This window comes from Xenopus tropicalis, chromosome 5, assembly GCF_000004195.4.
Source record: "Xenopus tropicalis strain Nigerian chromosome 5, UCB_Xtro_10.0, whole genome shotgun sequence".
NCBI lineage: Eukaryota > Metazoa > Chordata > Amphibia > Anura > Pipidae > Xenopus > Xenopus tropicalis.
In genome coordinates, this window is record NC_030681.2 from 18,736,150 (window position 1) to 18,762,099 (window position 25,950).

The window sequence follows — 25,950 nt, forward strand, 5'->3', positions numbered from 1 at the left end:
GGAAGCGGCTTAGTGACAGGTGGAATCTGCAGAATTTTTGCCTGGCATGAAAGCGAAGTGACCGGCAGAGAATGGAGAACGGCGGGGAGGGAAAGGAGGGCTTGGTACCGACTGGGAATGGGGCAAGGAACGAAGCAGCGTGTGAAAGGAAGATGGCGGTTCCTAGTAAGGCTAGAGAAGGAGCCGCTAGAGCCCGCTGGAAGCTTTTAGGACAGGTACTGAGTTTGCTTTGTTACTGCTCATTCTGTCATGTTCCCAGTTACTGCTTTGGTATAATACGAAGCTACTATATAATATATAACGTACGCTACGTACTGCTATACCAGGGTACAGGGTATATAACATGCGCTACGTACTGCTATACCAGGGTACAGGTTATATAACATACGTTACGTACTGCTATTCCAGGGTACAGGTTATATAACATACGTTACGTACTGCTATACCAGGGTACAGGTTATATAACATACGTTACGTACTGCTATACCAGGGTACAGGTTATATAACATACGTTACGTACTGCTATACCAGGGTACAGGGTATATAACATACGTTACGTACTGCTATACCAGGGTACAGGTTATATAACATACGTTACGTACTGCTATACCAGGGTACAGGTTATATAACATACGTTACGTACTGCTATACCAGGGTACAGGGTATATAACATGCGCTACGTACTGCTATACCAGGGTACAGGTTATATAACATACGCTACGTACTGCTATACCAGGGTACAGGTTATATAACATACGTTACGTACTGCTATACCAGGGTACAGGGTATATAACATGCGCTACGTACTGCTATACCAGGGTACAGGGTATATAACATACGCTACGTACTGCTATACCAGGGTACAGGTTATATAACATATGCTACGTACTGCTATACCAGGGTACAGGGTATATAACATACGCTACGTACTGCTATACCAGGGTACAGGGTATATAACATACGCTACGTACTGCTATACCAGGGTACAGGTTATATAACATATGCTACGTACTGCTATACCAGGGTACAGGTTATATAACATACGTTACGTACTGCTATACCAGGGTACAGGGTATATAACATGCGCTACGTACTGCTATACCAGGGTACAGGTTATATAACATACGTTACGTACTGCTATACCAGGGTACAGGTTATATAACATACGCTACGTACTGCTATACCAGGGTACAGGTTATATAACATATGCTACGTACTGCTATACCAGGGTACAGGGTATATAACATACGCTACGTACTGCTATACCAGGGTACAGGTTATATAACATACGTTACGTACTGCTATACCAGGGTACAGGTTATATAACATACGCTACGTACTGCTATACCAGGGTACAGGTTATATAACATACGCTACGTACTGCTATTCCAGGGTACAGGTTATATAACATGCGCTACGTACTGCTATACCAGGGTACAGGTTATATAACATGCGCTATGTACTGCTATACCAGGGTACAGGTTATATAACATACGCTACGTACTGCTATACCAGGGTACAGGTTATATAACATACGCTACGTACTGCTATACCAGGGTACAGGGTATATAACATACGCTACGTACTGCTATACCAGGGTACAGGTTATATAACATACGCTACGTACTGCTATACCAGGGTACAGGGTATATAACATACGCTACGTACTGCTATACCAGGGTACAGGTTTGCATATCTAGGGGCTCGAAGTGGATTCTGGGAAAGGCCAGGGATTTATTAGCCTACGGGTTAGCTGCTATTTCAGGAGTCCCCATAAATATTAGACAACAAAAGCCAAAAAGCTATTAAGCATTATCCAGTTTAGAGCAGTTTTCAGGAAATAAACAGACTGCTGTGCCAGCATCACATTCCCCTACCAAGAGAAATTGCCTTTTTTTTCCTTGATCTGGCACATTTTCTATTTCTAAAAGGTGCACTATTAGGGTTGGGTTCACTGGGGCGTGCCTTACATACTGGCGCCCCCAACTGAACAGAGCTTTTCTTAAGCATTCCTCCTAGCAAGGGGTTTTATTACAAGGGGGCCATTAAAGGAGAACTAAAGCCTAACTAAAGAAGTAGGGCAGAAATGTTGTACATTATGTTTTGGGTTTATGTACCAGCCCAAGGTGACCACAGCCCTTTAGCAGGGAAGATTTGTGCCTCCAAAGATGCCCCAGTAGCTCCCCATCTTCTTTTCTGTTGATTCCCTGCACATACTCTGTGCTGCTGTCAGTTACTGAGCTAAGGGACCCACCTAAAATATACTGCATAAATGTATAAATGTAACGGTAAAAGGCTGATTACTAATTAATTCCGATTAATGGATGATTACTGTATATACTCGAGTATAAGCCTAGTTTTTCAGCACCCAAAATGTGCTGAAAAAAGTCACCCTTGGCTTATACTCGAGTCGGCTGCCATGGGTCCCTCTAGACTAGCACCTTCTCTCCTTTGTGTGCAAATTAGGCCACCTGCAACCAGACCCTCCAGTGCCCTGGCCTAGGCTCCCACTAGCAATACTTATTTCCCTTTACATCCCTCCAGGACTGGGTCTGCTGCCAGTTTGCCAATGTGCAATGAGCGTGGGGTAGTACTCATATTGTTTTTGTTGACCCTCTTCTCCGCTTACAGAGCTAGTTTACTGTTTTTCTTTGAAATAAATATTGAAAAACATATACCCCACTGATGCCTTAATTAATGTAATTTTATTGGTATTTATTTTGATTATTTAAATTTAGCAGTAGCTGCTGCATTTCCCACCCTAGGCTTATACTCGAGTTAATACGTTTTTCCAGTTTTCTTAGGTAAAATTAGGTACCTCGGCTTATACTCGAGTATATACGGTACATTGACAGATCTAAAACCAGGGCAATTGCATCAGAATTGAATAATTAGCCCTGTAGCATCAGCTTATATGAAGGGGGGGGGGGGGACAGAATCCAAGATGGGGAGCTTCTGGGACAACTGTAATTGCAATTACAAGTGAGACCAAAACATTTTTAGACAATAAAAGTGAAAACAACCTCTCTAAATTATATGATATGTTAACCTTTTTATTTCTTATCACTTGTTGGGATAACCAAACTGGTCTAGCAGTGCTTGGAATTGTTTAAATGTTGGAGAAATATAAGGGGACATATAATGGGACATATAATGGGACATATAATGGGACATATAATGGGACATATCTCTCCAGACTTGATGTAACACTCAAAACATTTCAAAGTTGCAAATATTAATGCCCCTGTAACATTTTCAGCATGTTCATTCCTTTACTACCCACTGAATGCCAGTTCCATTGGAACAGTGAATTAAATGAGTTGGAGAGGCTGTTTCCTCCAGGGGCAAATTTATTAATGTTTGTATTTTTTTTTCTTTTTCCTCGAATCAAACTTTTTAAAACAAAAAATCTTTATTTTATCTCAATTTTTTAGAACTTATGTGTAAAAACCAAGAAAAACTCAAATACAAAACAATACCATCTAAAACCTGTTTGGAGCTGTTCTTTGCAAATTGTACAATGGAGTTTTTTGGGGGTTTTTTTTTTTTTGCTTGTAATCGCACAAAACAAAGATTTTGAAGTATTTGTTCAGTTTTTGTATTCGTTTGTGGCACATTCGTGCTTTTTAAAAAGCGAATTTAGCCGTGGTAGGAAAAAACCATGAAAATTACACAAATATATTTTAATAAACCTGCCCCTAACTGTTCTATCTGTTTATGTTTTATGATGACTTCAGTTATAGAATGACATGTGGTATGGAGAACAGAATTGTACTTTTATGTAAAGGTATACTGTTGTGTAAAGTAATATAGTTCTGATTTAAAATATAATACAGGTATATTTGCATGAAATGTAGCCTTGGGATCGCTATGCTTTCTGGCTGCAGAGATTAGTATGAAAGGCAATAATGAAGGTTAGGTGTTATGAGTAAGTAATTTCTCTGAATATCACAAATAAGCACTGTGGAGTTACAGGCATCAACAGCAAAAACAATGCTGTCTGTCCATCTTTAACTAGTCTGCAATAGAATGCTTTCTTGTAGGTCAGCTCAGTGCTAAAAAAACCTGGAGTGCGCAAGTGGGTGCCCTTCCTTTTGCATTTTGTCTCCTAATACAAGCACAGATATAAGACCTGTGATTCAGAATGCTTGGGACCTGGGGTGTTCTGGATAAGGGATATTTCACTAATATTGATTTTATTTTTTTTCACTCTGCTTATTAGGCTCTAAGAAAGGAGCGCTTGGATGACAATCTCCAGAAAGTGTCTGTTAGAAGATTTAATTCCTTTCGTCTGTTCTCAATGGCGGAAATGAAACAGGAAAACGCAGAAGATGGTTGCCAAACCTGGTTTCAGTACAGCTGTGTTTTCTACCCTCAATACAGCCTTTGCTTAAGGTAAACTTGTGTATTATTCTGGAATGCAGACTTTTATTAACTTAAGTATTAGAGATTTTCTTGGGTCCAATTGGGTGGCCCCGCACCCATATTTTTTTACCTACTGACCAACCCACAACAGCTTTATCTGCGACCTGACCATCTGCTTACGTGCAAGGTAGAACTGACATCATGATTAAACTAAAAGTGATGTTTTCTGAGTGTGACCAGAAAGTGGAAGGGGAGACACAGGAACCTATTGTTCTAGAAGTAGAGCACTTTGGTCTGCCAGATCTAACATGACTCTAGAACATAGTAACATAGTAACATAGTAAGTTGGGTTGAAAAAAGACATACGTCCATCAAGTTCAACCATAATGCCTATATATAACCTGCCTAACTACTAGAAATCCATACTCACACCTACATTTATCCACCTTCCAATACTCTTATTTTCTGTAGGACTCTGTTTAGTGCATTAGATCCGTGTTGTGAAAAGACATTAGAAAAGTGAACATGAATAGGAGGAACGTTTTTAGTAACCCTGTCCTTATGTTGTTGCATGATTCTACCATCATTGGAGTGCAGAACAGACACATTCAGGTTCTATTGTATGCTTTTTGCAGCTTGGAGTTGGCCTAGAGGTTATGCAATCAGCCTTTGATGCTGAGCACCCTAGTTCAATTTTCTGTGGCAGCTCCTTGTGACACCCTTACATGTCACTTAAGCTCCTGGTGTCCCAGCATACTTAGTGCCCCTCTTATGGCTGCCTGGATTGCAGAATCAGGGCACGCAGGTGGTAAGGACAGAGCTGTATTGCAGCCTACGGCCTCTGTCACTCCCTAAGGGCACGGGCACACGGGGCGGATTGTCAGCCTGTGGATAAGTCTTCTAGTTGCTCCTGCACCCAGAAACATTACTGCTGCCAATATCTATTAACAAATGCCAAGTCAGGCTGACAATCTGCACCATGTGCCCTTGTCCATATAACTTGCACATTTGAATGTTGCACATCTAATAAATATAGTGCTGTCAGAGGAAAGCAATGGGGGGGGGGGGTAGATGCTCTGTTGGAAGCACAGAGAGCTGTGGCAATGGGTGCCTAAAACACTCTGCCTTACTAATAGTAAATGACCCGTAAAGTACATAATGGAAATATTGGTTATAAAAATATTTTCCTTTTTTCTTGTGCTTTTCCAAATGAGGAACTGTAGGAAGATTTGGGGAGTAATTTTCAGAATGAAAAGGGTTCCCTTTGTTAGCTGGCTCTTTGGCATTTCCTGGGGTAGCCCTTTAGGGAAACCACAGCTTGAATACTGTAAATGACACATTTTCTTGGTATTCCCAGGTTCCCATGTGGAATCTGCATGCAGATGTTATTTATGAGATTTAATTAGACAGAATTGATTTATGAGACAGAATTAGTTGGAGATTAAAGTACTCCTGTATCCCTACTAACTTGGCCATTCGATTGTTATTATGTGTCCTAGCTGGTTTCCACACACTGATTTTTTATTTTTTTTTTCATTTTCTGCTACTTGTTACTGTTGATACTGAAGATACAATAAAAACAGATACTTGGAACTGGGATATTCAATATAATGTATTTCAAAAAGTATACACAATTTCATGCAACTTTATAATATGCATCAATTAAAATATGCAGCCTTTTCATGATTTTTAATGTAATAATTTGGTTTGGAACAGTTACCTAAGCCCCGCCCCCTGTTCCCCTGTTGATCTTTCTGACTACTTTGAGACTCAAATAAAATCTAACAGCAGTTGACTGTCCTCAGCCTGCCTTCAGCCTGCATCCTCCCAATCCCACAATTCCCTGCACACATGATTCCAGTAAGGAAAGGAACATCACTGTGCAATGCATTGTGGATTATGTAGTTCCCATATGCTGTCTTTTAAGCTGTGAAGAAGTTGTTGTACAATTTGTAACATCAATGTTTTAGTCCCTCCTCCCCTTCCAGAATCTCATATGACGCAGAAAGAGAAAAACTGTTTTGCAGCTGGATTTCAGCATATAAAAATGGTATTTATTCATACTTTTTGAAGGAACAGATTACAGTATATTAGGGGTTTCTGTGCTGTGTGGGGCTCTTTAACAAATTTTGGTTTGGAAGGTGGAGTTCCCCAGTAATTGAAAAATATGTGATAACTTGACTTGACTTGAATTGATTGACAGACAACAACATTGTGACCCATCTGACCCAAATGTCTTGATAAGGTTTGCTCCATCTGTAGTTTCTATACATTAACAATGAGAATAAATAGTCAAGCAGTTTACCTAACTGCACTTTTGTTAAATATGCACCTATTCAGCCCTGATTGAGAACTCTGGGATTATTTAACCTTATTGTAGAGCCATGAAAAACTCGCAAAACACAAAGTTAAAGACTATTCCAGAAACCACAAGAAACACAGGCATTTCAGGACAATCATGAAAAGTAAAAGTTGCAATTAAAGCATTAATTCCATTATGTTACCATTCTCTGACCTTTCTGGCTTCCCCATTTTAGCACACATTAAAGCAGCTGCTACTTTCTCTGCACATAAAGTAAATTAAATAGGAAATAAATAATTGCCTGAGCAGCTTTGAACTTTGATTGTGAGCACAGTAAGGCATGCAGGTTCTAAAATTGTGTCTCCCACAGGGGTCAGGCTTGGGAGGGGTTAAGCTAAAATCTAATATTCCAAAGGCAAATTAAAATGAAACTCTGTATTTTAGGTCGATGTCATTAGTGCATTATCTTGCCATTTAAAACCCTGTCATAAGAAGTTATTGACTGAAAAATAATGTATTTGTTTATAACATATAGGATACCTTGGATCAACGTATACTTGATGATCTATTGAAGGTTTGAATAGTGTTCAGTAGGGTCACATTTTGGTTGTAACTATGAAAATATATATAATTTAAAGACTCAGCTATATACAAGTATTGGCTGTATATGATTAAAGGGCTGTGAAAAACTTGTGCTGTGTGGCAAAAGTGATCTCACATAAACCTTGTAAGACACACGTAGGGCAGCATGGCGGCTCAGTGGGTAGCACTTCTGCCGTGCAACAATGGGAATGGATTGTTTTCTGTCACCCAGACACTCAATGTCAATCATTTGCACAAGGGATGCACCAAACCCACTTTTTTGAGTTCGCCCAAACCCACTCTGAAGGATTTGGCTGAATCCAAATCCTAATGAACATATGGTAATTAGTATCGGAAGGGGTTAAAAACCGCCGTGCGCGGCAAATTTTTTTTTTTCACTTGACATATGCTAATTATGATTCGGATTCAGTTCAGCCAGGACCGCAGATTCGGCCGAAATGGAATCCGGGATTCGGTGCATCCCTAATCTGCACCCCTCCATACTAAAAGCATTGGAAGTGTGGCCTGGGTGGATCAGAGGTGGGGTTGGGGTGGGCAGGGTCAGATGCACCCAGATCCATTTGGGCAGGACTGGTGTCTCTGTGCATATATTCTGCATTTGGATTAAAACTGCGCTTTAAAATATTAATGTACATTAAAGGGCATATTTATTGAAGTGTGAAAAAAAAAACTCACCACAGAAAAAATTCACCCACTTCCTATTTAGTCCTATGGGTCCTTTAGAAGTGTATTTCTAACTTGTACCCATTGATAAATAAACTTCCAAAATTCCTATAGGAATGAATAGAAAGTGGGTGAGTTTTTATTTCAAACTTTAATCAATATGCCCCCAAAAGTTACCTATAGGTCACGCTGGTTGTTTTTTGCTGATAGGGCTGCTTTTCTGCTTTTGTAGGTATGGGACCCGTTATCCAGAATGCTCGGGACCTGGGGTTTTCCGGATTCGGATCTCCTGCCTTAAGTCTACTAAAAAAAATATTTAAACAGTAATTAAACCCAATAGGATTGTTTTGCCTCCAATAAGGATTAATTATATCTTAGTTGAGATCAAGTACAGGTACTGTTTTATTATTACAGAGAAAAGGGAATCATTTAACCATTAAATAAACCCAATAGGGCTGTTCTGCCCCCAATAAGGGGTAATTATATCTTAGTTGGGATCAAGTACAGGTACTGTTTTATTATTACAGAGAAAAGGGAATCATTTAACCATGAAATAAACCCAATAGGACTGTTCTGCCCCCAATAAGGGGTAATTATATCTTAGTTGGGATCAAGTACAGGTACTGTTTTATTATTACAGAGAAAAGGGAATCATTTAACCATGAAATAAACCCAATAGGACTGTTCTGCCCCCAATAAGGGGTAATTATATCTTAGTTGGGATCAAGTACAGGTACTGTTTTATTATTACAGAGAAAAGGGAATCATTTAACCATTAAATAAACCCAATAGGGCTGTTCTGCCCCCAAGAAGGAGTAATTATATCTTAGTTGGGATCAAGTACAGGTACTGCTTTAATATTACTGAGAAAAATGAAAATGAAATCATTTTTAAAAATGTGAATTATTTGATTACAATGGAGTCTATGAGAGATAACCTTTCCGTAATTTGTAACTTGATAATGGGTTTCCGGATAAGGGGTCCAATATCTGTAATTTTTACTTGTTACTCTGCAGCCCTTATTGTTCCTCTTTTTTATTATGGTTGGTTGTTATAGTGTGTTGTTATGGGAGTAGGCAGCAAGTTCTCCAGTAATATTAAATATTTTGCCTCTGGTATGTTTGATCTGTACAACTGTCCGGCCCCACTGGGGGAGGTGGTTTGCGGTGGATTGCTTTCTCTATAGTTACACCGCTGCTTTCAGCTAAAACAATACACTGACACAGCTAATATATACACTGACAGAGTGTATGCTGTGGTACTCAGTTGGGTATCCATAAACTGCACTTAGATGATGGGACAATTTATTTCATTTTATCTCTGTTAGAATGGCTAAAGCTGGTTTAATAGTTCAATGCAGTGTGTACTTGTGTAACTGCTGGGGTTAACCTTATTCTGTGCTTGACTGTGTGTTAAGAAAACTTGTGTGTGATATTAGTGGATTATGTGAGTGCAGTGTGACTCATTTGTGAAAGGCATATGAAGTGCGCTTCCGGCTTTGTGATGTGATTGTGGTGGAAAGCTTAGTCATGTCAGTCTGAGGAACCCGGAGTGGTTTCTAATCACAAAATAAGCATTAGTTTTCAGGTTGCCTAATAATTGCAGTGTGTGTATGTGAATAAAGATAGATGGATGTGTATGGGATCCATTATCCAGAAAGGTCTGAATTACAGGAAATCAATTCATTCACAGCACTTAATTTAGGAATACATATACAGTATACTCCAGGCATCCATTCAGTATCAGCAGTTGTGGATCCCCCCAGGGCTCCCACCAGTTAAATTCTATGGTCCGGGTGCAACTTGCCCCAGACCCTGCATCTAAGTTTTATGTCCCTCACTGGGTCGGATCCCCCGCTCTCACAAAAACAAATGATCTGCTTACTGAACAGTCCTGTTGATCCGGGTGCTCCTGCCCTGAGTCTATAGCCAGGGGGAGACACAATCGTCAAAAAACCACAATTCAGCAGTGCACTTCAGGTAGTATAAAATCCGCAACAGTTAAAGTTGAAAAGTGTTCAGTCTTTATTAGCACATCTCTACTACACATTGGTAGACTTACGATCATTCGGTGCACACTAATCTTACCATAATTTGACGGTTTTGTTGGATTGCCTTGAAATTTGTCTTGCATCCCTTGCAAGTCTTCTTTGGCTGATTTTTGTATAGAAGCTTGAAGCAAGGGCTAAGTCTCTGAACACAAAATTGTAGCTGTGCCGCTCAGGGGAGGATGTCGGGCGGGGGCGGGGGGGTTATGGAGGCTCAGCAGGGGCACCTGCAGGGCCCCTGGGGCGGCAGCCTCGGTGGGCCCTGTACCCCCCAGTCCGACTTTGTATATGGTGGCAGAGTGTACTTTTGCTGCTTGTACTGACACTGTAGGCAATATGGTGCTTCTCATTTACCAACATTGGGCAAGTTCTCTCCTTGTAATCCATAGGAATCAGTCAGTGATTAGCTTTGTTTAGCCAGCTGCAGTTGAAACAACAAAACAAAAAGTTTAATTGGCTGCCATAGGCTACTGCCCTAATTTGGAGACAAGTTAAGCTGGCCATACACGTGGCGATCTCACGATGTTTCGTACGACTGTCGGTCGCACGAAACATCGTCAGATCCGCCACACACCATTCAGGGCTGAATCGGCAGGTAAGGAGGTAGAAACAATAGGATTTCTACCTCCTTCTGCCGATTCAGCTCTGAAGGGAGAATTTTGGTCAGGCGCCTTCTATGGCGCCTGATCAAAATTTTCTAACTTGGCCGATCGGCGAGCCGACCGATTTCAGCAGCTTCCTGCGATATCGGTCGGCTCGCTGACATGCCATACACGCACCGATTATCGTACGAAACGAGGTTTCGTACGATAATATCGGTGCGTGTATGGCCACCTTTAGAGGGATGTCCTTTTTTGCAAGCTGTGGGGAAGAGCTGAAGCTATTATAGATTGTCTGTCTTTCTGAGGAGGTCACTATTACTGACTAAAATGTTTAAATATAATTTAGAGTCAAGAAACACGGACCTACTTAGTAGCAACTCCTTGTCACGGCTACTAAAAGCCAAAAAATACCCTGCCATAGACAGTACTGAGAATTGCCTTTAGTTAAACACAAATAGAGACAGTTATCAGTAAATGATCAGCATTGTCTGTTTCTGTAGCCATGACAAGTAGCTGCTACTAGGAGCTCTGTGTGTCTTTAGGGCTCTGGCACACGGGCGAGATTAGTCGCCCGCGATAAAACTCCCTGTTCGCGGGCGACTAATCTCCCCGAGTTGCCTACCCCTGCCATCCCACCGGCAAACATGTAAGTCGCCGGCGGGATGGCAGACGCGGCGGCGCGATTTTGCGCAAATCGCCGAAAAAGACTTGCGAGTCTTTTTGGGCGATTCCCTGAAATTGCCCCGCCGCGTCTGCCATCCCGCCGGCGACTTACATGTTCCCCGGTGGGATGGCAGGGGTAGGAAACTCGGGGAGATTAGTCACCCGCGAACAGGGAGTTTTATCGCGGGTGACTAATCTCCCCCGTGTGCCAGAGCCCTTACCCTTAATGTGGCTTTGGTACCACATTATTTTTTCTTCTTAAAAACTGGGGCAAAAGGGTCCATGCATTTTTTTTTTTTTGTCATGCCAAAAAATTATTTTGACTTCAGGGCAACAATGGAGTTTTATAACCATGCCCCATATCTCACACCATTTATGTTTTTGCATACACAGTTTAAAATGCCCCTAAGTGTTCTTTCCCCCCCTCTAGTGGTAAAAGTTGAAAATGTATGGACAAGCTGTCTATTGTATCGGAGCTGCAAACAATATTACAATACCATTATTGTCCCATGATTTGACTTCTTTTGTTGCCTTCTCTGTTCTATTCACCTATTCAATAACATAATGAAAAATGCAGCCAAAATTATGTCCTATGTGTTTTTAAACCCGTATCCCTTTTGTCCAGACAAGGCTGTAGATTGATGGGTGCAGACTCTGCACCCTTTACTATGTTATGATTAAGGCAATTTAAAGCAAATTCTGCCAACTGTAAATAACCACCAGGAATGCTTTATTTTTTACAGGCTTAATTCTGGAATCACAAATGTTGCTGACATCCTTACAAGTTTTGACAACACCGGAAATGTCTGTAAGTCGTTCAGAAAATAAATACACATATATATATTTTTCTATACTAAAATGAATGCTAAGTATTGAGATCTGCTTAGTTTCATAGTATCTTAAACTCTTCATTCTCCTTCATGGAAAGGTCAAGTAACACCAAGGTGCTCTTTATACGTTTAATAGATTATCTCTATCTGACCAGCACATGCGATTTGAAAAAAATACATTACATTTAATGGCAGCAAAAGTCTTATTTCTACTACAGTTTGTATTCTAAATAACTTGTCTATCTCAAATGGGAACCTGCATGGGAGCTGCCACTGCAACAGTTTTATGTATAGAGTGTCTATAGTAAAACCAGACTATATTATAGTGAATTAAATGTATGTGTTTTGTGCTGTGTTTCTGTCTAACTGTTAGATGGTGCTCCCCACGGGTGGGCGATATCGGGCCAATCCAAGCTAATTCGGTTGTTTGACCCTGGGGCCAAACGATGGAATTAGAATGACCGGTATAGGCAAAGCCGAATCAGGGACCGCATCAACGAGCCGATGCGGTCCCCAATCAGATTAAATTTTTTTAACCGGCCCGATCAATATCTGCCCAATTTCAGGCCAGTTATCAGTAAGGCAGACCCGTCGTTAGTGCCCCTACATGAGCCGATTAGCTGCCGAATCAGTCTAAGGGACCTATATCGGCAGCTAGAATTGGCCCTTGTGTGGCCACCTTTAGGGCTCTGGCACACGGGGAGATTAGTCGCCCGTGGCAAAACTCCCTGTTCACGGGCGACTAATCTCCCCGTGTGCCAGAGCCCTTAGTGAGGCTACAACTCTATCTTTGTTATTTGTCCTATTATCTTATCTGTTAAGGACCTAATCAAGTTTTTGTTGACACCGCTGCCTGTTTGCTACCCTAACTATCAGACAACTGCTGAAATTCGAAACTGGAGAGTTCCTGAACTAAATAATGAAGAAAAAAAAAAAAACCAAACAAACAAAAAACTGTCTTCGGATATCCCTTTTTAAATTTAAAAGTGAACTACCTCTTAACTGTGGATATAGTAATTCAGCAATTACCCCTGTAAAAGGAATTGTCTACCTACTCATAAAAAATTAGGCCTTTATATTAAAGGACATAATACTAAGCAACTTTCCAATATGAAGTTATTACAGATTTTTAGTGCTTTAAAAGTTATTGGTAAATGTTATTGCTATTGAAAGCAGCATTTGCTGAACTCCTGGTTGTTACTTTTTAAACAATGTTGCAAAGGTCAGTTTTCTCCAGCAAGTCAGATTTATTAGTCTGCTGCCTTGAGTTACATTGTTTCATATGGCAGAGCCACCAGGGCAGAGAATAGAAAAGGACAGGCAAACACTGCTTCTAATAGCATTCATATATAAAAAATAACTAAAAAACATTACAACTTTGTAATAAATGTATATTTCAAAATTGTTTAAATTTATATTTTGGGTTGACTTGTCCTTTAAGTTGCTAGTCTAAAGGGCAACTAATTGCTGGAAATCATGTCTGTGTTATGAATATAGAGTTGGCCAAACAATAGTAAGGATTTATGCTGACCCCAAACCCCAAACCACCTTTAAACTAATACAATGATATGATCCGGGGTATCCTACACGAAAGAGCTCAGTTATTGTACATGCTTTATATATACGGGATTTGTGTAGTTCAGTTATTTATATAAATCTTTCCTTTGGGTGTTTCTGTTCTGATCCCCTTCTGCTATTGCTCTTCCTAAAGAGAGGGACCTCCAAATATTTGTGCTAATTGTTCTGTCTAATTGCTAGATTTCACAACACCCATTGCAGGCTGTTTACACAGAGTGGGAATTCCCATTGTTTCACACAGTAATTATGAGCGCATGTGATCTGACAGGTTTGCAACTGTGAATATAAGGCAGCTGTTCCATTCCCATGGATTAGGGGCCGGAATGCCTTATGGAATGAAGCGGTAAAGCCTACTAATGGAATATTCCCACTATGCCTCGGGCACAACTATCATGAACCGTATCTATCTGACTGGGAGCCCAACAAAGAGGCAGTTGGGCTGAGTTGGTCTCACTGTGCAGCTGTTGTTGCCTTGTCTGAATGCTGAGGAATGAGTTCAGAATCATGCAGCAATGATACAGCAGCAAAACCATTGACAAACCAAGGCAACATAGGAGAAAAAAATAGGTCTGTTTGTTGGCATCTTCATGGAGTACTGGGAAAGTTACCCAAGTAATGATCTCTTACTAGTTTTGCCACTGGAGAAGTGGTTCCCCTGGGTTGGGACTAACCCTTTGGCAGAGGGCCTGGAGGAGTGGCAGACAGGCTCATCCTGATTTTGGGGGGAATCTGCTTTCCTACGTACCTCTGAAAGCCCAGCAGGGCCAGATCTAGGGGTAGGCACAAGAGGTATGTGCCTAAGGCCCAGTGGTGGTGGTGCACGTACATCTTTTGCTTGCCTTCCCCTAGTTTCAGCCTGTCTGATGTCTGGACTGTGCATGAATTCAGTTTGCATGTATGGGGGGCTTGGGTTGTGTGCAAGTACACCAATGTTTCCCTAAATCTGTAACATTGTTATGTACTAAAGGGGGCCCTGACGAAAGTTCAGACCTCCAAAGGGGCATTACTTGAGCTGAAATAGTCTGCCAACCCCTGACCTAGAGGAAGCATAAAAAAATCCTTCCTAAGCAGCCACTTAACAGTTTGCCATGAATTACAGTGGCTTGCAAAAGTATTCAGCCCCCTTGAACTTTTCCACATTTTGTCACATTACAGCCACAAACATGAATCAGTTTTATTGGAATTCCACGTGAAAGACCAATACAAAGTGGTGTACACGTGAGAAGTGGAACGAAAATCATACATGATTCCAAACATTTTTTACAAATAAATAACTGCAAAGTGGGGTGTGCGTAATTATTCAGCCCCCTGAGTCAATACTTTGTAGAACCACCTTTTGCTGCAATTCCAGCTGCCAGTCTTTTAGGGTATGTCTCTACCAGCTTTGCACATCTACAGACTGAAATCCTTGCCCATTCTTCTTTGCAAAACAGCTCCAGCTCAGTCAGATTAGATGGACAGCGTTTGGGAACAGCAGTTTTCAGATCTTGCCACAGATTCTCGATTGGATTTAGATCTGGACTTTGACTGGGCCATTCTAACACATGGATATGTTTTGTTTTAAACCATTCCATTGTTGCCCTGACTTTATGTTTAGGGTCGTTGTCCTGCTGGAAGGTGAACCTCTGCCCCAGTCTCAAGTCTTTTGCAGACTCCAAGAGGTTTTCTTCCAAGATTGCCCTGTATTTGGCTCCATCCATCTTCCCATCAACTCTGACCAGCTTCCCTGTCCCTGCTGAAGAGAAGCCCCCCCAGAGCATGATGCTGCCACCACCATATTTGACAGTGGGGATGGTGTGTTCAGAGTGATGTGCAGTGTTCGTTTTCCGCCCCACATAGCGTTTTGCATTTTGGCCAAAAAGTTCCATTTTGGTCTCATCTGACCAGAGCACCTTCTTCCACATGTTTGCTGTGTCCCCCACATGGCTTGTGGCAAACTGCAAACGGGACTTCTTATGGTTTTCTGTTAACAATGGCTTTCTTCTTGCCACTCTTCCATAAAGGCCAACTTTGTGCAGTGCACGACTAATAGTTGTCCTATGGACAGATTCCCCCACCTGAGCTGTAGATCTCTGCAGCTCCCCCAGAGTCACCATGGGCCTCTTGGCTGCATTTCTGATCAGCGCTCTCCTTGTTCAGCCTGTGAGTTTAGGGGGACGGCCTTGTCTTAGTAGGTTTACAGTTGTGCCATACTCCTTCCATTTCTGAATGATCGCTTGAGCAGTGCTCCGTGGGATGTTGAAGGCTTTGGAAATCTTTTTGTAGCCTAAGCCTGCTTTAAATTTCTCAATAACTTTATCCCTGACCTGTCTGGTGTGTTCTTTGGACTTCATGGTGTTGTTGCTCCCAATATTCTCTTAGACAACCTCTGAGGCCGTCACAGAGCAGCTGTATTTGTACTGACATTAGATTACACACAGGTGCACTCTATTTAGTCATTAGCACTCATCAGGCAATGTCTATGGGCAACTGACTGCACTCAGACCAAAGGGGGCTGAATAATTACGCACACCCCACTTTGCAGTTATTTATTTGTAAAAAATGTTTGGAATCATGTATGATTTTCGTTCCACTTCTCACGTGTTCACCACTTTGTATTGGTCTTTCACGTGGAATTCCAATAAAATTGATTCATGTTTGTGGCTGTAATGTGACAAAATGTGGAAAAGTTCAAGGGGGCCGAATACTTTTGCAAGCCACTGTATGTTTCATGAAAGTGAGCATGAATGATTTATGTATCTCTGTACATGCAGAGATGTCTGTCAGCATTTGGGGCAATGGTGGGAGTTTCTGGAAGGATGCAAGTTGCACATTAAGGGCTCTGGCACACGGGGAGATTAGTCGCCCGCGGCAAAACTCCCTGTTCGCGGGCGACTAATCTCCCCGTGTGCCAGAGCCCTAAAGCTGTGAGTTGGACCCTTCCTTATGACCTGTCTATTTGTGTCTGTTTAAAGGGCAACCCTGCATCCGGGTGATGCCACATCTCTGGTATAGCATTGCACAGTGATCTGTATAACTAGGAGACCAGGGGCTTCACTTACTATTACTAGGCGCAAAAACATGCACAAATATCTGAGTGTTAAAATGCCATGCACACAGTGTTTGTGTCATTGTGTGAGGGAGCCCTGTACTTTCTTTTACAATTGTGCCGCAAAATTGCATGTGTAAGTAAAGATTGTACCTGCAAGGCTACATTAAAAACAGCAGAGGGCGCTGCTGTTACAGGACTACAGGGCTATAGAATATCCCAAGGTTTGCAAAGGAAACGCTCGCCTGTTTATTCTGTGTATTTGATTCCTTATTGTTATTGTAACATCCCTGCTTCTTTTCTATCAACCTCATATCTATTTCCCATACAGTTCCCACGGTACAGATAACCTTGCATGCATGTGTTACAGTGAATAAGAACACAGGGACAAAATGCAATATTTTATATATAGTACATGGTAAGGTTATGAATCTGCCAGTGAAGGTCTCCTGTTTATAAAAGTGTTTTATATGCCACTATTTAGCTTTACTGTAATAACTTGCTACATAAAAAAAAACAAAGAAACTGAACCTTATGGATTAAGAGGCTTGGAAGAAACATGAGCTTAGAATGGAAACGACTTTGCCAGGTATGAGAATGCTTGGTGCCCTGCTCTTTGTCATTCTATACCTGTTTCATGAACTTTACACCTATTAGGTGTCTGCAAACACCATATCCTCTGTAAAATAGCCAGCAGGGGGCACCGTGAGTATAACCTACAGGTGTACTTACCATAAACTGTACCTGGCCCTGCTCGACTGTATGAGCTGCATCTGGGCACATCTCTCCATATTTCCCATTGATTGCAATAAAATGTAGTGTGCCTGTGTTTTACTGCAGCATCTTTGCTCAAGGAAGATTAAGACTTGGGAAGAGGCAAGTGCGAAGAATTACTATAGGTATAGAATCTATTATTCTGAATGTGCTTGGGACCAGCAGTTTTTGTGGATAATGGATCTTTTTCTCTTTTTCATAATTTAAGCCTGTTAGAAATCATTTAAATAAACACAATAGGATTGATTTACCACCAATATGGATTTATGCAGCTTAGTTACCATCAAGTACAAGGTACTGTTTAATTATTACAGCGAAAAAGGGAATCAGTTTTAAAAATTTGAATTATTTGCTTAAAATGAACTCTCTGGGAAGATGGCCTTCCCGTAATTCGTAGATCCCTGGGAAAGAGGTTTCCGAATAAGGCATCCCATACCTGTATAATGATTACTTTTGTCTGGTTTGCTTAGGACCTCCCCGGCCAGAAGTAGGGGTAGACAGAAGAACCACATGCCTAGGATGCATTGATGGGGGGTGCCAGGCATGTACCTTCTCTGCCTACCCCTACTCTGGCCCTTGTCCCCCCCCCACCCCCTGCACATTACTGCTACCTGTCCCCCACCATGCTCTCCCCATCACCACACGGGGGGCCGGAGCCAGGCGTCTGGCCTGATTGCCTAGGATGCCCGGGCAGCTAGGCCTGGCACTGGGCCCTCCTCATAGTATGTCATAAGAAAACATGGTCTAAAAATTTATTTTTTATTGTCCTGCAGATATCCAAGGCTAAATAAATATCAACATAAACATTTGACCTGTGAAATTCTACCCCAAAAAGAGACATTTAAGGCACAAGAGCAGAAGAGTGTTGGTTACTCCCTGCTGCATGGTAACAATCACAGGGCATTTGGCCCAAATGATTGAGAAATTAGGATAACACTGATTGGCTCATACATTTTGGTAAGATGCACATACATAGAAGTCCATATTTGGTGGGTGCTATATGACAGCTGCAGTAGCCAAAGGACAGGTACTGTGGACAATTCTTACTTCTGCACTTTACCTGAACTTGAAGTGGATTTTGTGGTCAACCTGTAGGTAAAGCCATGAGGTTTTTGGCCAGCCCGCACATTACTAAAGGCCATTTCCAAATGACTTGTTCTTCCTGAGAAGAGCTTAATGACAGAAGGCCACACAATAAATATTTGTTTAAAGGGCACCTATCTCATTAACTCCACCCCACCAAAACTGGAGGTGCAGTGTGTCATGTAGGATGAGGAGAGATGTCAACCAAAACATTTTTCGTGCCCTTTATGTTTTCTTTTCTACACCCTGATTGACTTCCCTGCCCACTGCATACTTTCTCCTTGGAAGGGCAGCCCCGCAATTTTGAAACTGTTGTCTTAATGTCTTGTAGCAATGTGTTACATTTAGTCACTGCATGTAGTGCTGAGAAGCTTGTACAGGTATGGGATCCATTATCCGGAAACCCGTTATCCAGAAAGCTCCAAATCATGGAAAACCCATCTCCAATAGACTCCATTTTAATTAAATAATTCAAGTTTCTCAAAATGATTTTGTTTTTAATTATAAAGCCGCACCTTGTACTTGATCCCAACTAAGATATAATTACCCCTTATTGGGGGCAGAACAGCCCTATTGGGTTTATTTAATGGTTAAATGATTCCCTTTTCTCTGTAATAATAAAACAGTACCTGTACTTGATCCCAACTAAGATATAATTACCCCTTATTGGGGGCAGAACAGCCCTATTGGGTTTATTTAATGGTTAAATGATTCCCTTTTCTCTGTAATAATAAAACAGTACCTGTACTTGATCCCAACTAAGATATAATAAATCCTTATTGGGGGCAAAACAGTCCTATTGAGTTGAAATTATTTTTAGTAGTCTTAAGGTTAGGAGATCCAAAGTACAGAAAGATCCCTTATACAGAAAACCCCATGTCCCAAACATTCTGGATAAACCTGTAGTAGGGATAAATTGCAGCTTTATAGTCATTGTATGTATTTATTTCACTTTTCCTTAACCAAGGTTTCTCCCTCGCTGAATCAACTTTGCTTGAAGTATAAATATATAAATATTTGCTTGAGTATAAATACGCCGGAAGAGGTTTTTTTTCAGAAGAGTTATTTGGTTTCTCGGGCTTTCCATTTCTATTAAAGTTCAGATAATCACGCGGCTAATGAAGTGATGTGTGTGCTGAGCAGTAGTCATGTTTAGTTTACAGGTAGATAAATCTGATGTTTTATCCTATCTATTCAGGCTACCGGTGATTTCTCCAGCAATTAGAAATCCTGTCATTTACCTTAAAATATCACAGCCACTGAAAAGAAAAAAAAAAAAACAACTAAATGCTATAACATGTAAAAAAATTCTACCTTCAATACTGAGTTTACTTTATGAGTTTTAGGTGCAGAAAGAGGAAAAACAGCTCAGCTGAAAGCTGGCCAAAAGGATATATCTGACAGCCCTAAGGCCAATTAGAAATGTTTTTATTATTTTAAAATGGCCCAAATTATTGCTGACATCTGAGAATAAGGTAGATATGTTAGATATTCTTCCCAAACACAATGGGAAATGCATTTTGCCTTCAGTTACGCTGAAGGCAAAATGCATGTTTTTGAGGGAGAATATGGCTTACCGCCAATTCCATAGTCCTTGTCTCTATTTTTTAGCATATTTTATGCAATAAGTTGCCCTCCTGTTCATTGGGCTTAGTAAAACTGCTTATCTCTGGGCATTGCTGACCAGCAAGCCAACCAGGCGCCGTGGAAAGATGCTGACTTCTGCGTATCAGCAACAGATGGAAAGTGGCAGATTGCCTACTCCTGCCATGTACAATTCATATGATAAGTACAGAGCTGTGTACCAGTGTGTACTGAATCCTTACATTATCACTGACAGAAGTAGCCTTTTGACAGAGCCATGGCTAAAAGATGACACTGTTGGGAATCTTCTTGGATAAGCTAGTGTTTGAGACAGACAGGAGGGTTTACCAGTTGTGTCCGATAGTTTTGACACCTCTGCTTTGTTAAAACATTTTAATGCTAGATATGTCTTAGAACCTATCGTTATTATTATGATTGTTTTTATCCATATAGTGTCTAGTTGTGGTCAGTGTGCAGCCCAGTTGTGTCTGTAGACCTGTAAAAGTTGTTACCATAGGTACAAAGTCCACCAAACAGATAGTTTCAAGGTTTTTCCTTCCAACGGACATGAGGGCACCCACTCCGTTTAGAAGAAAGGAGGTTCCGTTTAAATACTCGAAAAGGATTTGTTACTGTGAGAGCTGTAAAGTTGTGGAATTCCCTGATACATTATATAGCTTTAAGAAGGGGCTGGATGGATTCTTAGCAAGTGAGGGAATACAGGGGTAGGGGAGATAGCTCTCAGTACAAGTGAGGGAATACAGGGGTAGGGGGGATAGCTCTCAGTACAAGTGAGGGAATACAGGGGTAGGGGGGGATAGCTCTCAGTACAAGTGAGGGAATACAGGGGTAGGGGGGATAGCTCTCAGTACAAGTGAGGGAATACAGGGGTAGGGGGGATAGCTCTCAGTACAAGTGAGGGAATACAGGGGTAGGGGGGATAGCTCTCAGTACAAGTGAGGGAATACAGGGGTAGGGGAGATAGCTCTCAGTACAAGTGAGGGAATACAGGGGTAGGGGAGATAGCTCTCAGTACAAGTGAGGGAATACAGGGGTAGGGGGGATAGCTCTCAGTACAAGTGAGGGAATACAGGGGTAGGGGGGATAGCTCTCAGTACAAGTGAGGGAATACAGGGTTATGGGAGATAGCTCTCAGTACAAGTGAGGGAATACAGGGGTAGGGGGGATAGCTCTCAGTACAAGTGAGGGAATACAGGGGTAGGGGAGATAGCTCTCAGTACAAGTTGATCCAGGGACTGGTCCGATTGCCATCTTGGAGTCAGGAAGGAATTTTTTCCCCTCTGCAGCAAATTAGAGAGGCTTCAGATGGGGTTTTTTGCCTTTCTCTGGATCAACTAGCAGTTAGGCAGGTTATATATAGGCACTATGGTTGAACGTGATGGATGTATGTCTTTTTTCAACCAAACAATGTTACTATGTCTATATAAGACATGGGGGAAAAGCAGGGACAGCTGGCAGAATTAGGAAATGTGAGCTTTACGTATCTTTAAACTAAGAGACTTCCATTTTTCTAGTTTTCAAGATATTAGCAGTCTTTAACCAATATAATTTTGAAACAACAGCTCCACCTGTTGTTCAGTTACCCAACTGGCATAGTCAGAAGAAAATTAAGTTAGAAAAAAGTCATGTGATGTTAAAGGTTGCAAGTCTAAATCCAGTTTCGGTAGATTAAATGCAACAAAATACAACTTTTAATGGAGTCTATTTTGTATTCTAGATGCGGATAATAACATGGAACTGTAGAATAATGGCTGAAACCGTTCAGCAGCAGAATGACATTTATCCAAGGTTACGTGTTCAGACATTTTTGCTGGTAGCATGGCAAATCCCTGAGCTTTCTAAAAAACAATAGTATAAACTCCAATTTACTTTGTGTTTAATGAATAAGAGTGTTAGTGCTTCATGATACGTTTAATGTTTCAGTAGCAGTTTTATATGACAATACATGGCAGATGATGTCCCATCTGTCTGACCTTGCGTTTGGCGTACCTCTCTTTATTCATATGTTGTGTAGCATACAGAGGCGCATATCTATTGTTCCACTCGCTTTCCAAGGTCACATCCACGTGTCATTAGATTATAGAAGCTTCGTCACTTTATTCTGCAGACTTACCCCTTTTCTATATGTTAGCGTATCTCTGCTTTTCTACATGAAAAGTTTGTTTTGTAATTGATCGTCCATAGGCTAAAGTAATAAATGCCTAATGAAAGTTAACTACAGTTATGTACATTGGATATAAAAAGTCTACACACCCCTGATAAAATGTCAGGTTCCTGTGCTGTACAAAAATGAGACAAAGATAAATCATTTCAGAACTTTTTCCACCTTTAATGTGCCCTTTAAACTGTACCACTCAATTGAAAAACAAACTGAAATCTTTCAGGTGGAGGGAAGAAAACCAAAAAAACTCAAATAATGTGGTTGCATAAGTGTGCACACTGCACCTTTTGATTTTATTACAGCACTTTTTTTGGGTATGGGGCCGATTCATTAAAGAGCGAGTTCGAATCCCGAATGGGAAAAATTCGTATTGGATACGATAATTTCTGATGATCGCAAATATCACGAATATGCTTATGAAAAAATCGTATTACTCACAATAATATCGTATTGGCGATCTGAACGTCACAAAATTTTCGTATCTAAACGATCGTAAAATGCAGGAAAACCTTTCTGACATTGATCCTTCTGTGCATGATTTTGGAAGCCTCCCATAGGACTCAATGGCACTCTGCAGCTCCAACCTGGCCCAAGGAAAGTCTCCCATAGGGCTCAATGGCACTCTGCAGCTCCAACCCGGCCCAAGGAAAGTCTCCCATAGGGCTCAATGGCACTCTGCAGCTCCAACCCGGCCCAAGGAAAGTCTCCCATAGGGCTCAGTGGCACTCTGCAGCTCCAACCCGGCCCAAGGAAAGCCTCCCATAGGGCTCAATGGCACTCTGCAGCTCCAACCCGGCCCAAGGAAAGCCTCCCATAGGGCTCAATGGCACTCTGCAGCTCCAACCTGGCCCAAGGGAAGTCTCCCATAGGGCTCAATGGCACTCTGCAGCTCCAACCCGGCCCAAGGAAAGTCTCCCATAGGGCTCAATGACACTCTGCAGGTCCAACATGGCCCAAGGAAAGTCACAATACCAAAGCTTGAATGAGTCCAAAACTTTCGTACTCGTTGCGACAATGCGATTTTGTCACATTTTTTTACGCACAGTACGTGTTAAATAATGAAAAAATCAGCGAAAATACGAAAAAGTCGCAGAAAACATGAACGGTCCGATCGAACGAACGAACAACCGAACGATCGGACCGTTCGTGGATTGATAAATCTCCCCCTATGAGTCTATCAGCATGGCACATTTTGACTTTGCAAGATTTGCCCACTCTTCTTTGCAGAAACACTCCAAATCTGTCAGATTGCGAGGGCATCTCCTGGGCACACCCCTCTTCAGATCACCCCATAGATTTTCAATCGGATTCAGGTCTGGGCTCTGGCTGGGCCATTCCAAAACTTTAATCTTCTTCCGGTGAAGCCATTCCTTTGTTGATTTGGATGTATGCTTTGGGTCGTTGTCATGCTGAAAGGTGAAGTTCCACCTCATGTTCAGCTTTCTAGCAGAAGCCTGAAGGTTTTGTGCCAATATTGACTGGTATTTGGAACTGTTCATAATTCCCTCTATCTTAACTAAGGCCCCAGTTCCAGCTAAAGAAAAACAGCCCCAAACCATGATGCTGCCACCACCATGCTTCACTGTGGGTATGGTGTTCTTTTGGTGATGTGCAGTATTGTTTTTGCACCAAACATATTTTATGCAATTATGGCCAAAAAGTTCAACCTTGGTTTCATCAGACCTTAATACCTTTTCCCACATGCATTTGGGAGACTTCAGATGTGTTTTTGCAAAATGTAGCCTGGCTTGGATGTTTTTCTTCGTAAGGAAAGGCTTTCCCCTTGCCACTCTACCCCATAGCCCAGACATATGTAGAGTTTTTATATTCACTGTATGTATGTAATTGTAACTGGGTTCTGGTATATGGCTGACATTGGACTGCTAGAAAGTCCCTGTTACCTCACCAAGCTAAAGTAACCTTTCCTCTAGTAAAGTCTATGTTTCTCCACAGCTTAAGGTGGCCATACACCTTACAATTACAAACTTACCTGTGACCATTAATCAGAGCTAAATTGTCAGATATGGAGTTAGAAACAATAGGGATTCTACCTCCACCTACTATTCAGCCCTAAACGCAGATTTTGTTAGGGCACCTTCAACGGTGCCCAAGCAAAATCTTTTGTCCCACTTGATCGAAAATACAACCAATATCCGAAGGTTTTGCAATATCTGTCATCTCGTCGATCCGCCATACATGCACCAAACTTTGAATAAAACTAGGTTTCCAATGTGCGTGTATGGCCCACTTTTACAGACAGCATACTGGAACTACATAACCCACAATGCATTGCACTGTGCTGTTCCTTTCCTTATTGACATCACGTGTGCAGGGAGTGAGATGCCCACAAAGAAGGAGTATCGCAGATGTGTTTGCAAGGCATCATGGGCCAATTTTTCAAAGAAAAGTGCAAAAATTGCTTATGGAATTTTTTCCAAGATCTATAACTTTGGTATAAAGATGAATTGTAAGACTTTAATTACAGTTAAATAACATGACTGTTTTGAGGAAACTTCGATACATTTTTATATATACACAGGTACGGGACACTTTATCTGGAAACCCGTTATCCAAAAAGCTCTGAATTTTAGAAAGGCCGTCTCCCATAGACTCCATTTTAATTGAATAATTCAAATTTTAAAAAAATGATTTCCTTCTGTAAAATGTTTCCTCTGTAATAATAAAACAGTATATCCCAACTAAGATATAATTACCCCTTATTGGGGGCAGAACAGCCCTATTGGGTTTATTTAATGGATAAATGATTCCCTTTTCTCTGTAATAATAAAACAGTACCTGTACTTGATCCCAACTAAGATATAATTACCCCTTATTGGGGGCAGAACAGCCCTATTGGGTTTATTTAATGGTTAAATGATTCCCTTTTCTCTGTAATAATAAAACAGTACCTGTACTTGATCCCACCTAAGATATAATTACCCCTTATTGGGGGCAGAACAGCCCTATTGGGTTTATTTAATGGTTAAATGATTCCCTTTTCTCTGTAATAATAAAACAGTACCTGTACTTGATCCCAACTAAGATATAATTAATCCTTATTGTTTAATGTTTTAATGATTTTTCTAGTAGGCTTAAAGTATAGAGATCCATATTACGGAAAATTCCATTATCCGGAAAACCCCAGGTCTCGAGCATTCTGGATAACAGGTCCTATACCTGTATATATTAGTGTTTTGCTCTGCACTTTTACCCCAGATACAAATGCCATGCAGGGTAAATCCAATAGTAAATGAGCCCTAATATGTTTGCTTGTGCAATGCTTTAAGGTTGCATGCCCTCAATTGAATTTGTTTGGTCTGAAAACGAAGGATTTAGCCAAATTGGAACCTTTCAGAGTTGCTTGGATTGGATTGCAGTTCTGTAGTGGAAGAAATACAGCTCTTGGGCCATCATTTTAATAGGGCATTTTATTGAAAAGCATGACTGACATTGAAGCAGCTTCTACTTTTAAGGCTTCTGTAGCTGCGTAGAATTAATAGAGCCTCATTGTTAGCGGGTCTGGAAATTGCTAGTTATTGACAAGCAAAAAAAGTGTGAGTGCCGTTATTTTTAAATGCATGACCCATGGACAGCCCTGTTAATGCTGCCTTTCATATGCGCCTCTCAGATTTACCTGAGCCTAATG

General features: G+C 41.2%; 1 protein-coding gene across 1 annotated transcript in view; it reads left to right on the forward strand.

Moving 5' to 3' along the window:
- The first annotated feature begins 13 nt into the window (after nt 1-13).
- The window catches only part of camkmt (calmodulin-lysine N-methyltransferase), a 237,027-nt gene continuing 211,090 nt past the window's right edge, over nt 14-25,950 (forward strand). Inside the window, 3 exon segments of the mRNA NM_001016430.3 lie at nt 14-215; nt 4,223-4,395; nt 11,989-12,053. Coding sequence (NP_001016430.2) covers nt 72-215; nt 4,223-4,395; nt 11,989-12,053 — 382 coding nt within the window. The 5' untranslated portion in view covers nt 14-71.